At 38.2% G+C, this 16,732-nt stretch overlaps 1 protein-coding gene across 1 annotated transcript in view; it reads right to left on the bottom strand.

Moving 5' to 3' along the window:
• Positions 1–16,732, bottom strand: part of CAMK4 (calcium/calmodulin dependent protein kinase IV) — a gene marked incomplete at its 3' end in the record, with an annotated part of 242,041 nt that overhangs the window by 59,085 nt on the left and 166,224 nt on the right. The window contains exon 5 of the mRNA XM_080704774.1: positions 15,201–15,273. Within this exon, the coding sequence (XP_080560900.1) occupies positions 15,201–15,273 (73 nt within the window). The remainder of the gene's footprint in view (positions 1–15,200; positions 15,274–16,732) is intronic.

The raw sequence follows: 16,732 nt of genomic DNA, 5'->3' as shown, positions 1-16,732 counted from the left end.
CTAGAAATAAAGTGTATCCTGATTATTGCAGAGATCTGTTGATTTTTTTCAACACCACTTCTGAATTAGCTGTTCTCAAAATAAAAACTCATTTTTATTGGCCAAAGACATAAAAAATACCAAATTTACATCCTTCTATATAATATAAAACAGAACTCAATTCCTTCAAAGCAGGAAATTTTTCAGCTTTTTGGCAAACAAGTATTGCCAGAGAGTGAAGAAATAATTTTAGAGCCCCACTCCAATCTTCCAATAAATAGTCAATGAAAGAACAACGCAGAAATAATTAACTAGAGTTTAAGCCTTGTCACTCATCACTGTTCACAATCCTTGAAGAGAAATACACACAAAAAGAATCACTCTTCACCTTCAAACAGCAAGACTTTGATATTTCCAACACAGTAATTCTTTCTTGGATCATTGTCAAAGGAATCTCTCCAGCTGTGAGCCCTGCCCTCTGACTGGCAGTATGTAGGTAGAGGCCGTTCTACACACACTGCATCTATATATGTAAGGAAGGAACTGTCCTCCTGGGGTCTCCTGTAGGTGACAAAATACTTTGCCCAGGAATCCAGATTTCAGAAAATTAATATCAGAAAAGAACACATATATGTGTAATACAGTGTCAGAGGAAAGAAAATAGGCAGAATTATGAATTAGGGTAAGGCTTGTTTAGGGGAAAAAAAGTATCATAGGGCTAGAGGTATAATGCAGTGGTGGGGCCATTATATAGCTTGCATGAGGCCCCAGGTTTAATGCCCAACACAGAAAAGAGAGAGGGGGGGGGGAAAGGAAGGAGAGAAAAAGAAAGAGAAAGAGAGAAGAAAGGAGAAGGAGGAGGAGGAGGAAAATTATAATATCCTTTCATGAACTACACACCCTTGTTTGAAATGAGCAGTTTTAACATGAAATTAAAATATGCAGGTTCGAGGCAAGCCTCAGCAACTTAGCTATATCCTGTTTCAAAAAAGTAAAAATAAAAATAAAAAGGAATGTAGGTATAATTTGGCAGTAGAGTTCTCCTGGGTTCAATCTTCAGTAACCCCTCCTCCACAAAGGTATAACTTTAAAACCTTAGTTCCTTATACCTCGCTTCTCCCCCCCACCCCATATATTCCCATTAATCTTTGTAGATCATCTCTAGAAACAAGAGCAGTACATGCCTTTTCTGATTTCAAAAGGACACTACATTCTTCTCTATATTTTGTTCCCTTTCTTCCCTGCTGTCACTGTTAACTAGACATTATTTCCTATCCTTTCTTGAGGTTATCAGTTCTCCTGTTCTGATGTTGGTAATGCTGTGATTCTCATTCCCTAACCAACTAAATCCTGATAGAATGGATGAAAAAGAATTTCTACATACTATAATCCAATAACATTAAATAAGAATCAGCTTCTGTTCACTCAGTGTCCTGCTGTCCATGACACTTTAATGGGTTTCTGCAAAAGTGAAGATGCTCTTCTCAATCTTGAGGCTTGCTGTCCAAGAAAAATAAGTTAGATGTGGTTTCATTATCCTCTCTTTATTGGTACACAGAGGACAAAGATGAGCATAAACAGAACATAAACATGGAGAAAGAAACAGGAAAGAAAGAGAAGGAGACCATTAGAGGAGCTAAAAAACCAGAATGAAGAGAATGGAATAAAACTTGAGAAGAGACAGGTAGAGGGCGAGAAGGACTGTAGTGTTGTTTCCAAGTCTTCATTTGTGTGATATTCATAAAATTGACACTCAGAGGCATTCTTGGCTTAGCCTTGTGAGCCCATTTTATCCACAGACTTAAAAACCAGGTCCTTCATTTGTTTGGGGAGAAGGCTTTTACTCTCTTGACTGGACATCTTAATGTCTTCCTAACTGGCCCCACTACTTTTAGACTTAATACTGTTATCAAGGTGATGGTCACCAGCCCAATGACCCCAGGCCTCCTCAGTGGCAGAATTACACACACCTCTTTAGCAAGTCACCGAGGACCCTCAGGACGGGCTTCCCGCTTCACCCTCAAAGTCACAGTTCTCACCATATGGACTTATCTTTCTAGAAAAAGTGTTTTTAGTCTTGTATGTTCCCCAAAAGAACACAGGCAACTCTCTTCTGGCAACTGTGATCTCTCAATTCTTAGTGAAAATATATAGGCATGTTTACTTTTTACTGGCAAAAATTTCCTTATGTTTTAACACTTTGAATCTTGCATTAATTAAAATTTATCCTACAGAGATTAGTGTTCAAATCTGAGTAACAAGAGAAAAAGTCCCCCCTCCAATTGCAAATACAATAAAGACTACCAGATTTAAAACAACCAAGAAAAAAAATCTTCCTTTCCTGTTTTAGTCTCTCATGGCTTAACTGAACTCTCAGAACCCTTTTATTGACAGTAAGCAGACCAAAGCAAGGATGAGATTCACAGAAACAAAGAATAAGTGTCAGAAGCAAGCTTCTTTTTAAATAGCCTTAAGCCTCATTGTCCCTTCAAATCATGTTTAATTCTGATTTAGCAGCGTGTGGGTGTGTGTTTGATAGTCAGTGAAACTCAATTTTTGGAAATTTGGGGGACCAGAATCTTTTTATCTAGAAGTCTGCTTTTTGTGCTAAGCGTAGATGAATGGAAAATTACACCACCAGAATTATTATTAGGATATACTCAAAAGTTTATTCAACAAGGAGTTCGGTATATTATTGTCACACAAAGTGGATGAAATTTGGAGGAACTGTTATTATCCTTCATGAGATATCAAATGGGGAAAATCCCAATGGTGTCACTTTGTACTCCTCGACCTGAGTTCGGTTCTCTTCATAATTACAAGACAGCAAGCAGCCTGCCCCTCAGAATTCACTGGGCAGGATCAGGTCATAGGCTCTTATCTTCACTGAAGAGGAACTCTAGGAAAAGTTCTGGCATTTTTCATCTTTCTAAAAAGGCTCTCTCATCAAGAAAGAAGAGGTCAGCATGGGGGATGGCTTTAACACATCAAATAATATAAGGTTGAATTAAATAATATTTGTTAAATGTATAAATGTATCCAGTTGTGGTGGTGGACACCTGTAGTCCCAGTACTTGGAAAGCTGAGATAGGAGGATGTTAGGTTTGAAGCCAGCATGTGATAACCTAGAGATATCTTCTTTCAAATTAAAAAATACAAAATAGAGCTGGGAGTGTAGGCCAAAGGTAGAGCACCCTGGGTTCAATCTCAAGGCCACAAAAATGTATAAATTGTACTGAATATTATACCAAATATAGAGATACTACCAAATATAGATAGGAAAGTTATCGAGTATAGTACTAAATATGGATAGGATTTTATGTTAATGTTACCTCTCATTTTTATTTCATCGACCTCTAGAATCATTCCATGTACTTTAGTAGATTATGGACATTTTAGAAGATTCTATAAATAGAAATGGAAAATTTTATTTTTTGGTACCAGGGATTGAACACATGGGCATACTGCCTCTGAGCTACACCCCTAGCCCTATTTTTTATTCTTTATTTTGAAACAGGGCCTCACTAAGTCACAAATGTCTGCTAAGTTGCTGAGGCTGGCCCTGAACCTTCAATCCTCCTGTCTCAGCCTCCCAAGTACCGGGATTACAAGCATGAGCCACCACACCCAGCCTAGAAATGGAAACTTTAACAATTTGTTTTTCCTTTGCATAGCTTCTTGTACAATTTGTTAAGTTACTGTCTTTCACCTTTAAACCCACCCTTTTATAGTCCACTGTAGAAAGCTGAGACTTAGATATTGAGCCATACTTTTTCTTCTCTCTCTGACTCTTAGTTTATCTTTGCCAAGAGAAGGCATAGGAGAGGGAGAGTAGGGGCCTGAGGGAGGGTCAACTAAATTCCTCCTTCCTGCCTGCTTGGTGCATCTGTTTTCTCTCTTGTTATTCTGTGTGACCTTCAAAACCCTCCTTCACCTAGCAGTTGCTGGTTATTCTGTAGCAGCTTCTAACTCCAGTTTAAATTTTTTCCAATACTAGGGTCTAGTCTGAGTCCCCCTCTTCAGTGACATTAACTCTAGCAGGCTGGAGCATCATCCCCGGAGATCTGAGTTCTAGCCTCATGGGAAGTTCTTCTGAGTTCAGAGATATCAACACCAGCCAAAGAGTGAGTCCTCATCACAGGCCCACAGAATATCTCCTAACTTCTAAGTTATCATAATCTCAACTCTTCATCTGTTTCCCCAGTACTGGGGATGGGTGGGAGAGGGAGGCCGCTTCCTGACATTACCATTCCTACCCTGATCATATGTAAGTTTAGAGATCCCCTTTGTCTTTGCAGTTCTTCAAAATCTAGTCATCAATTCTCTAATAAGCTACATCTATTGCTTGTTTATTTGGGGAGAAGTTATAGATTAAATCTTTTTTTTTTTTTGCCCAAAGAAGCTTTCACTATTTCATCTTTTCCTTCACCCTTATATTATGCTCATTTTCTGCTTTTCTTTGGTGTTCAAACACCTTATTTCACTGTATTCATTTCGTGTGTGTGTGTGTGTGTGTGTGTGTGTGTGTGTGTGTGTGTGTGTTTCTGGTAGGAAAGCTCTACCACTGAGCTTCATCCCCACCTGTTTTTATTTTTTCACTATGAGATAAAAGTCTTACTAAGTTGTTCAATCTGGCCTCAAACCTGAGATTCTTCTGCCTCTGCCTCCTGGGTTGCTAAGATTACAGGTGTGTGCCACCATATCTGGCTTTGTTTAAAGATTTCAATGCTTTTGTTTGCAACTTTTCATAGCCACCTTCAGTTTTAATACTATTCTAACCAAAAAGCTATGTGATGGGATGACAGATAGATATAATAGTTCCTCAATCACTTTTTTGCATTTTTAAAAAAATTGAAGTACTAAGCCAGGCATGATGGTGCACGCTCGTAATCCCAGCATTCAGGAGGCAGAGACTGGAAGATCGCGGTTCACAGATAGGCTCAGCTACTTCGCAAGGCCCTCCGCAACTCACTGAAACCCTGTTTCAAAATTTTTTTAAAAAGACTATAAAATAGGGCTGGGATGGAGCTCGGAGGTACAATCCCCTGAATTCAATCGCCGGACCCCCCCCCCCCCACACACACACAAAGAGGTACTATACTTCATACTACACATGTAAAGTTTCTCCAGGCTCTGAAGTCATGCCATTGAAATTGAGACATAACAAAGAGAGCTACAGTGGAGAGAGAGAGAGAGAGGGAGGGAGGGAGGGAGGGAGGGAGAGGGAGAGAGAGAGAGAGAGAGAGAGAGAGAGAAGAAAGATAGCACCAAACCAGTGCAGTGGTGGAAGGTGGAGGAAGTAAGAGGGATGATGAGGCTTAGGGAACAGAGGCTCAGCTCAGGGTTACGGGTGACAAGGTGACCAGAGAATGGCACTAAGAGATGCCAGAGGAGACCGTCTAGACATTCCTACCAGGCTTTGGGAAGGGGCCTTTGAGGGTGTCATTGTGCTAAGGACAAGATGACCTTTCACAATGTCCAGATTTTGACCTGGACCATTTAACTTGAGACTACAGGAAATCATTTCAAGAAGAAATAATAAGAAGGCTTAGGGATCTGCTTCCAAATGCCAATGGAATTCATTCAAATCCAAAGAGGAAATATCTTTCAAATTTATTTTAAAAGTCTTCACAAATGCTACTAAAGCCAGGAAAAAAAGAAAAAAAAATAGCAATGTTGCAGTTGGAAAAATACTGCAAAATATGTGGTGGGAAAATTTGGGATGGAGTGTGGAGGGAGAAGAGGATCTCAAGATATGTTATATAAGGGGTATAATTATACCTGTACCATATTTCTCAAAAACTTTTCACTCTTTAAGTTTTTTGCTTCTGTGCTTTCAACAACCAGCTTAGATATAGCCTTATAACTGTGATCTGGAAGAGATGTGAGATGTATCAGTGATTACTTTGAGCTCCCAACTGTCCCATTTTTTATAGCTATCTATAGCTTTGTAGTTGACAATAAACTATTTCATAAATGTCAGCCATTTTTCACAAGTTTTAAATTGCTTTGCTGTCTACCTGTGAAACACTTAGGGAAATGATTTCATTTTTTTTCCTCTAAATTAACCCATATTTGTTGTAATCAGAGAAAATCTTGGTTTTATAAAGCCTCTTTCAACTTATGCTTCACTTGAATGTGGTAGCCTATTCCTCAGCTGGAGCTTTGTAAATAAGCAAAATAACATGAGAAATTATAGGTAGTAGTACAGTAATTAATTTACCTTTGCAGACCTGGAATAGAGTTCTAGAAATTCTAGCTCATCCATTCTATGTGGGGCATCCCTGTGTAGAGCATCTCTGCTAGGCTCTTGTATTCCTATAGGTGCAACTTTAATAGGTTAAAAAATTCTGATGTTGCAAACAATCATCTCTCGTTCACTGAATGAGAAGAGCTTCCTCTGTCAGCTACTTGAGGTATCACTAAATTGAAGACCATTGTAAGAGTTCCATGCTGGTACCAGTGTGTGAGAAAACCACCTACTGTCAAACAGACAGCATGACTTACAAAGAAGAAGGAAATGTGGGAGTGTGAGAAAGATGGAGAATGCTCACTGTGACAAACCAAAAAGTCAAGAGCTGAACCAAATGAGTAGAGGCATCCAGAAAAAACATACTGAAGAAGGCGAAGCTTTGAATGACAGGAAAGGAATGGCATGGTAATAAGGGAGCAGAAAAAGTAGGTTTATACATGAGAATAAGTTATAAAACTTATTTCATATAACATGAGTAGAAATAGGATAGTAAAAACATGGGGTACATAGCCAGGTGTGGTGGCGCACACTTGTAATCCCAGTATTTGGGAGGCTGACACAAGAGGATTCGGGTTTGTGGACAGCCTCAGCTAATTAGTGAGGCCCTTTGCAATTCAATGAGACCCTGTTTCAAAATAAAGAATAAAAAATAGGGCCGAGGGTGTAGCTTGGAGGTTGAATGCCCCTGGGTTCCTTCCCCAGTACCAAAAAAACAACATGGGGTACATGTGACATTATTCAGAAAGATAAAATATTAAACAGTGGCTATTTTGGAGTGTTTTGATAAATTTTTTATCAAAAATATTTCTTACTTGGTATATACCTATTAAACATCTACCATTTTCAGGTACTGTTTTAGGCTCTGGGAATATAAGGGTGAAAGATACAAACTTCCTATACTTTGATGGAGTCTATGATGGTTTGGATTTAGAGTTCCCCACAGCTCTCATGGAGACAAAGTAGCACCATTTGGAGTAGGACTTGGTTGCTAAGGAGGGATCCCTGGGGATATGGCCTTGGAGATTTAGTAATATCCTTCCTCCCCCTGCTTCTGAACTCCATGATGTGAGAACAGATCCTGGCTCTCCCCCTGGCTCTCTCCACCATGCCCTGAGCTCAACAGACAAGGTCTCACATGAAGTGATATTATATATCCAAAAACTGAGTAAACAAATCTTCCTTCTTCTAAATTGTGCAGTCAGTTATTTTGGATTATAATAGTGAGAATGTTGACTAAGACAAAGTCAGACAATTAACATTAAACATAGACAAAATAATTTTAAATAATTATGTGCTAAGGACAATAACACATGGTAATAGAGTTGAAGGTGGCTTGGAGAGGTAGTTGTGGGTGCTCTTTGAAATAGAGTGGTGAGGGAAGGTCACTCTAAAGAGGTGACATTTTAGTAGAGACTAGAAGAATAAGAAAAATGCCATCAAAAGATGTGATTAAAGATAGTTGCAAGGCCAGGTCTAGTGACACATGCTTGTAATCCCAGTACTTGAGAGGCTGAGACAGGAGCATTTGGGTTAGTGGACAGCCTCAGCTACTTAGTGAGGCCCTCCACAACTTAGTGAGACCCTGTTTCAAAATAAAGAATAAAAAACCAGGCTGGGGGTGTTGTTCAGAGGTAGAATGTCCATGGGTTCCATCCCCAGTACTGAAAAAAAAAGATAGTTGCAGACATAGATGCAAATACCTTGAAACAGGAATTGGCTTGGATCTCTTTAAGAGTTAGGCAAAACAGCCAACGTGGCTCAGGCATAGTAAAAGAAAGTGAAAATGGTTAGCAGTAAGATTGGGGTGGCAGGAAGGAAACAGAATTGTAGGATATTTCCAGCTGTGTTAACTCTGGAACTTTGATTTTATTTTGCTTTCAATGGGATTCCATTGGAAGTGTAAACATAGAAATGACATAGTTCATTTGTGGTTTACATAATAACTCTGGATGATCTAAGGAGAATGGACTGTAGGTGGTAGGAGTGGGTTGATAAATTAGAAGGTTTCACAGCAGTATGGGGGATGACGGAGACCAAAACTGGGGCTTAGTGAAGATGAAGAAAATTGGTCAGGTTTGCATTATACTTTGGAGAGAGATTGGCAGGGTGTGTTGATGGGATCATTGGGATGTGAAGTAAGTGAATGGAGGGTGAATTCTAGAATTTTAGCAAACTATTGTTGAACAGTGGTGGTATTCTCCAAGATAAAAATGATTCAGTGAGCAATATAAAAATTCTAAGCTGGTGCCAGTGAATGAGAAAAACCACTGTTGTTTACATACTATAAAACCAACAGGATGACTTCTGAAGGAGATGGAGATGTGGGAATGTGAGGAGTGACTGAAGCTAGTCACAGAAAAGTTAGTCCTTTTTTTCTTTTTTCATTTTTGTGGTACTATATATTGAATCCCAGGACACTACACTTCTGTGCTACATTTCCAGGTTTTTTTTTTTTAATTTTGAAACTGAGTCTCCCTAAGTTACCAAGGCTGGCTTTGAACCTGCAATCCTCCTGTCTCTGCCTCTCAAGTACCTGGATTACAGGCATGTGTTACCATGCCCAGTTGAAAAGTTAGTTCTTATATGATGAGCAAGTAGGGCTTCCACCAAACAGATACTATATTCAAAACGCAATCATAGTTTTAAGGCCAGGAAAAGTTATTCACAACTACATCTGGTATTGAAAAGTGAATCTAGGATGCAGTGATAAATTAGGAATGGAGAGGGACATGAAGAAATAGTAGCAGTAGCAAAATGAATGAATGAATGAATAAATAAATAAATAAATAAATAAATGGTACCATAACAGATAGTAGCAAAAGGTGTGCCTCTTGACGTGTCTGACTCACTCACAAAAAATAACTTTTTCCTTTAAAATAGCTCCATCGTTCCCAATCCTAGGCTGTCCCTGTTGGACACTTACATATTGAACAATTTCCACTGTCGTGCCACAATTGATTGACTAGGGAAGGATGCCTGGCAAAAGTTGAGCTGAATGTAGCTTCTGTCTTGAAATTTGGAATTAGGACCAAGTGATATTTCCATCCATTTTGAGGAAAAACTCAGACTATGTTATGCTAATGCAGGAACAGTAAGTTGACCATATGCCACTTTGTGAGTCTGAGAAGTAGAGAAAGTTAGCTGGAAGCAGGTGATTGGAAGAAAGCAGCCTCGGAGAAGGAGAAAGTTCTGGCTGCCACCCAGGTCCACGGCTAGCTGCTTCTGCTTCTGTGTCCTTTCCCTAAACCCCTCCCGATTATATGCATCCTGCTGGGATGTGCACTGAAAGGTGAACCAGAATCACTGAGAAAGATCATTTTGAAGATGACCCACTTTGAAAAATAAATCCTTGTCAGTAGAATAGTGTTGAGGAGAGGAGGGGCACATGTCCCTCTTCTCACATCCCTTATCCTTTGTCTCATGTGGCATCAGAGTATAATGTGCTCTTGTCCCAGGAAGAAGAAAAAAAAAATCTGTCTGAGAAGCATTATAGGACAGAACTAGAAACATCGAAGTACGAGAATCTAGTTGGGTAAATTGCAAATACACACACACTGTGCTGACTTGAATGCATGCACACTAAATTTTCAGCACACTTTTTAAAACTTTGTATTGGTTTGATGCACATACAAAAATTACACAAAAGTCTACTGAATTTTCACAAAGCAGATTTATCTATGCAATCAGCAGTCAGATCATGGGAAACAGGACTGCAAAATTGTCTTTCTGTTTTAGTATTCAGCCAAGGAGTAGATAATATTTGTATAGATTTTTGACAACAACTAAATCTTTACACGAATATACAGTCTGAAATTGCTTCTCCTTTTAGTCCCTCTCTTTTAAACATTGCTATGACTTTCATACACTGTCTCCCTCCATTCCACAACCCTGTCAGGTTGAATGGAATGACTATACTGCAGGAGGAAATGGAAGCTCTAAGGTATTTAGCAACATGCCCACACTTGTCTATCTAGGAACTGAGCTCGGCGTGGTCTGACTGTCAAATACTCCTGGTGGCTGCTTGACTGAATTGGACAAAGTGATGTGGGCTTTTGCCAATACGTTTACTTGAGTAGATAAGCTATGGTGTATAATAATAGGAAGTGAGGTTTGAAAGTAGGTATTTAAGGTAGGCATGAAACTGCCATATGGGAGTAAAAACTGACAAAATAAAAATAACCATTGTGAGAGCTGATTCTAGGCTTACATGTTTAAGAATAGGAATCGGAAGCAAGTAGAATGGCTAAGAAAAGGATGACATAAACAGTCATCACATGATGAAGACTAGAACTAGGTTCATGGACTTAAGCTGAATCTTTGAAGGAAGATTCAACTGAAGCTAGAAAGGTAGATGTGAGAAGAGAAGGGAATGGAGGAGCTGAAAATCATTCACAAGTTTTTAAGCCTAGAAAATCAGGGTGATAAAAAAATCTGAAATAGGGGGCTATTTTGAGCACAGTAAAAATATGAATTTGATAATCAATATTCATATAATTAGTATCTGTGTTTTATTTATTTTTTGTGGTACTGGGGGTGGAACCCAGGGGCTTTTCTACCTCCTGGCTATACTCCCAGACCTATTTTATATTTTATTGGAAACAGGGCCTCACTAAGTTGCTGAGAGCCTCACCAAGTAGCTGAGGCTGGCTTTGAACCTGTGCGATCCTCCTAGGTGCTAGGGTTACAAGCATGCGCCACCACACTCAGCTATTTATTTATTTTTGTGGTACTGGGGATGGAACCCAGGGGTATTCGACCTCCAAGATATACTCCCAGCCCTGCTTTTATTCTTTATTTTGAAACAGGGTCTCACTGAGTTGCAAAGGGCCTCACTAAGTAGCTGAGGTTGTCCGTGAACAGCAATTCTCCTGTCTCAGCCTCCGAAATGCTGGGATTACAAGCATGCATTACCACGCCTAGCTTAGTATCTGTGTTTTATACTTAAAGTTTTATGGCATCCTCTGCAGTATTTTTAACCCTCATTTCCAACTCTTTATTCCCCACCATAACAAAATGATCAAATATATTTACAAGAAAGAATTATTAGAAAAGCTGAACTATAAAGCCAGTTAAACCTTGTGTTGATAGTTCAATAACAGATTTGGTTAGAAGACAGACTGGTTATTTCTAGCAGCTCTATGTAAAGGATGTGAAAACTGTTTTTGCATTGTCATTGATACATAAGCTAGTTAGATATCTCCTTTCTTCCCTCCCTTCCTTTCTTTTATCCTTCCCTCCTTCCTTCCTTCCTTTTTCCTTCTTTCTTTCCTTCCCTCCTTCCTTTCTTCCTTCTTGTTTTTGCTGTGGGTAAAATTAATAGGACATGTGCTTGTATCACTTTGACTGATTTCTCAAGGCATAGATTTTTAGCTAGATAACTAGCTGAATAATAGTATATACCTTAATTCTGGACATCTTTTATTGACTTGTTATTTCAACTGATTATGATAAACATCCTCCATTGGGCTGTGTTCAGCTTATTCAGAGACTAATTTGTTTTGGCTTTATATTCAGTAAATGAATCACCAAGTTGCCCCATCATGCATGAGACACCATTAAAATCAAGGGAAGCTTTTAACTGCTGTCTGTTTTATCTAGGCAAATATTGCCTGAAATTCAAACAAGCTTCTCAAAATTATATACATGTAAATGTGCGTGTATTGGTTTCTACTCTTAATCTATAAAATTTATATCACAGTATAAAATTTTAATTCATATTTCTTCCATGAAAACATAGAACCATCCCATTTTCCTTCTAATTCATTCACTTATTATCTTGAAAAAATCAGTAATCTCCTTGCATCAAGGTCTATATTTATCCTATTCTGCCTTCTACTTCCCTACCAAAATAAAATTCAAACACAAAACAGTAAAGAAACGAACTCAAGAAATGAGAAAGATCTAAGAAAAACTAAAAGGCACTAAAATCTAAAGTGGTGACTTCCAGGAAGATGGCGACCGAGAAAAGCGGGGCTTAAGAGCCCCGCTAACAACCAATCTCCATTACCACAAAACCAGCGCCTTTCATAGCCAGAAAACACCATCACCAGAAAAACAAAAATACCACCAGGCTCCAGAGAGAAAGCGGACTGAGAACAGAGCTCAGGGCCACAGAGGAGACACACACGCCCGAGGACGCGGCAGCAGCGCCATACTGCCAGCGGCAGCGGCGAACTCAATGGACGGCTACAGCAAGCCGAGGTGAGCTGCTGTGGAACAGCCAGGCGGGATCTTTCGGCGCAGAAAGCATTTAAAGCTCCCAGTGGCCGAGCTCAGCACACGCTGCAGGGATTCAGAGTGGAAATCAAAACCAGCGAAGAAAAAATACGCCAGCCTCATGGCCGAGGGTGTGGCAGAGGCGCCATATTGCCACCAGCGGCGGCAGCAGCAGCAGTGAATTCACCGAGTCCAGTACAGCTACATCTGCATACTCAAGAACAGTGAGTCAAATTGCGGGCCCCAGAGGAAAAATCCCAGTACTATACCCCTGGTACTTGACCCAGTGGGGGAGTGGCGGTGGCAGAGATATCACACCATAGGAGAATGTGCAACCTGGCACCCCCCATAGTTTAAAGCAGCCTCTATCGACTCCCTGGGTCGGAGACTCTGTGATACAACCCAGTAAAGGAGTAGTGGGGTCTGAGATAATACAGACTTGAGATCCAGAGCACCTTAAGTGAAAGCATAGTGACCCAAGGGAAGAACCCAGAGAAGGCACAAACATCCGAAATCATGGGAAAGACGAATAACACTGGAGTAATGAATGCGCACAACCCCACAACATCAGAACCCGATAAAACAGAAAATCAGAGATTTCTAGAAGATCAAATCAGGAAAATAACTGTAGAAATAATAGAGGTGCTTCGAAAAGAACTCAGAGCCAAAAAGAGATAAAGGATGCAATTAATGAAGTAAAGGCCTCAATTCAAAGCACAAACAACCGATTAGAACACATGGAGAACAGAATCTCGCTCTTAGAAGATGAGCAATCCAAAAATGAACGCATAGTTTCTAATCTAGAAAAAAATATCCAACAGCAGGAATCTGACATTGAAGAAATATGGGCCCATCTTAAGAGAGCTAACCTAAGAATAATTGGAATAGAGGAGAGAAAAGAAAGTGAAACCAAAGGGATCAACAATCTCTTCAAGGAAGGAATAGCAGAAAATTTTCCAAATATAGAGCAAGAGGTTGATACACAGATCCAGGAAACTTATAGAACTCCCTTTAGACAGGATCAGAGAAGAGGATCCCCACGCCACATAATTGTCAAAATGACCAATGTGGAAGCCAAGCAGAGAATCTTAAAGGCAACAAAAACAAAGGGCCAAGTGACATTCAGAGGCAAACCAATTAGAATCACTCCAGACTTCCCAAACCAAGTCATGAGAGCCAGAAGGGCTTGGAGTAACATATTCCAAACTCTGAAAGAAAACAACTTCCACCCAAAAATTTCCTATCCAGCAAAACTTTCTATCAAATTAGATGGAGAAATAGGAAGCTTCCATGACAAACAGAAACTGAAAGAATTTATGTCTTCAAAACCAGCGCTAGAGAAAATACTCAAAGAGATTAACTACAAAGAAGAAATAGCTAACACACACCAGAACCAGAGAAACAAGATTTTCCATCCAACAGACAACTAAGATTGGTTATCTGTGGAGATTCTTTATGTTAGTCTTTTACCTATCTCTAAATTGTATTGTTTGCCTTTATTGTTGTTAATTTTTAGGATTTCTAGTTGGAATATTAATATACCTTCAGATATAGCATTTGGAAATATTTTATCCAATTCTATTAGTAACTTTTAACTCTGTTTACATTGTCTTTGGATATACAATATTTTTTTTTTATTTTTTAGGGAGTTTGTATATTCTTCTGTTGCCTGTGCCATTGAAATCATATCCAAGAAATCACTGCCAATTTCAATGTTGTGAGGTTTTATGACCCAGATTTTCTTCTAAAAGTTTATAGTCTTAAGATTTATATTTAGGTCTTTTATCTATTTTGAGTTAATACTTGTATGTGGGATTAGGTAAGGGGCCAATTTTATTCTTTTCCATGTAATTATTATTTTTCAACAATATTTAGTTAAAAGATTATTATTTCCACCACCAAATGTTCGTGGAAACCTTGTCAAAAATAACTTGACAATATAGAGAAGAATTTAGCTCTAGGCTTGTATTTAACTCCAATGGTTTATATATCTGCCTTTAGAACAGTACTACACTGTTTCAATTATTGTAGCTTTATATGGTTTGAAATCAGAAAATATATATCTGCTAGCTTTGTTCTTTTTCAAGATCGTTGTGGGTATCTAGAATTCATATTCCATATTAGGATAGATTTTTTTCTGAAAAATAAATATATGAATATATGATAGTTTCACCTAAAAAAACAGAAAAAAATATGCTCTGGTAAGAAAGAAAGAAAAAAGAAATATTGAAATGTTATCTTTAAGTCATCAAAAGCTTGGTATCAGACAAATGAAACTGTTATGTGAGATTATCATTTTTAATTTTGGATAAATTGCTATAATACTAGATGTCAACCACTAAGCCAAGCATGGGAAGGAGGGATGGGGAGAGAATGGGGTGGGGATCGGGTGGGGGCTGACTGGGCGATGTGTGCATGTATGTCTACAAAAGTTTGTATCCCACTATGATGTATGAATACAGTGCACCAATAAAAAGAAAAAGAAAAAGAAAAAAAAATCTAAAGTGGTCTCATAATAATAGAATAGAATGTACTTAACAAACTTATGGCAACACATAGGAGGGCTGCATATTTCAGGGTTTGAGTAATTCATACAAAATATAAATATATTAAGTGTATTTCCTAGTATATGTTTCATATACTTTTGCTTTCAATGTTATGGCTCATCAGAGATCTGCACCTCTTAAATGATGATTCTGTAGAAGGACGAGACGAATGGGGGTCATGTGTGTGATTGTTACTTCTTACTTACAGCCACTGCCTCCAGGATTTGTTTAACTGCATCGGCGGCATCTCGCTCACTATAATATCCCTTTTCCACAATCCTAAAGAAAAAAACCAAAACATGAAGTGATTCTCAGACACATCCATTTAATCGAGTGAATGTTTAAAGAAGTTAAATAAGTTAATGTCAAAGAAGATACATCTAAATAATTGCAAAAGGCTACCATCACACCAGGGGACAGAGCTCCATAAACTGACACTACAAATCTTTGACTTTGCTTAGAAAAATAAAAAACATTTATTTTTGCCTCAGCTTGAACTGTTCATCCTGAGGAAGAAGCATTTAAGCTTCGTATTTTGAATACTTATACTTTGTATTTTGAATAATTTTAAACATATGCCAAGTAACTATTACACAAGGGAGCAGCCCAATGTAATTGTCACACAGCTTCAGTAATTATTAATTTGTGACCAATCTTGTATTATCTGCTGCTTAATTATTTTCCCTTCTTTATTATTTTGAAACAAATATAAATCAATTATATAATATCATTTCTAAATATTTAAGGAGGTATCTCTAGAAGAAAAGAGATTTTTTAAAATAACCATAAATATATTATACCTACTATAATAACATATAATAATAGTTATTGCATACTTATTGTCATAAGTAACTTATGTTCAAATATGTAATGTTTCAAATTCCAACTGTGTTGAGCATGTTCAATTTTTTGTTGATTTGAATTAGTATTCAAAGAATGTTCATAAAACAGGATTTGTTATTTTTCAGGAAATTATCTTTATTTGATTTTTGTTTCCTCTAAATGTTGTAGTAGGAAGCTATAAGTTCTCAAAGTATCTGGTAATAAAAACTGAAATGATAAATCTATAAAAGCTTTCTAAGCCAGAGATAGAGGCTGAAGAAAAGCAGAGCAAATACGACAAAAATAAGAAGATGTATTACAAAATGACCTCAATGGTTGCAGTTATCCAAATTCAGAAAAGAGTATATTGCAGCAAATTTTCAATCGCTTCATTTTCCCATCTTGTTATTTAGAACATTGGCAAGAAACACAGACTTGCCTTCTTTTCAAAGGATGAGAGAGAATATTCCTCCTAACCTTCATATTATTTTGCACACATGTATCAGGTCAAGTAAAATGAGAAGCTAGGTAATAATATTCAGGGACTGATTATTGGTTCTTGAAAATCCTCTTCTTATGATATTGCCTTGCAAGACTACAAATTTTCCCAATTCATGATGAGGTTAGATAGTTTACTAAAACTTTAACTGAAATAATTTCTTGAGCTACACTCTCAGTACATCTTAAAATTAAGTGTGAGAGAAAGGAAAAGAAGTCTTGTGACAGCATTTTGGCTACATCATGTTCTGCGTTTTGCTCCACATGTAGATTTTGTGATACATCTGTCCACTGGCACAAATGTAATTAGCATCTCCTCTGTGCACTGCACTCGCAACCTTAGGAGCTTTGCTTTCTGTGGTCTTGTTAAAAGGATGATGGGAAAGGATGACTGATAGTTCACTTTCCTTGCAACCTT

The sequence above is a fragment of the Muscardinus avellanarius genome, assembly GCF_963383645.1.
Source record: "Muscardinus avellanarius genome assembly, chromosome: 1".
In the NCBI taxonomy this organism is placed as follows: Eukaryota; Metazoa; Chordata; class Mammalia; order Rodentia; family Gliridae; genus Muscardinus; species Muscardinus avellanarius.
This window is presented reverse-complemented; position numbering and strand designations above follow the sequence as displayed.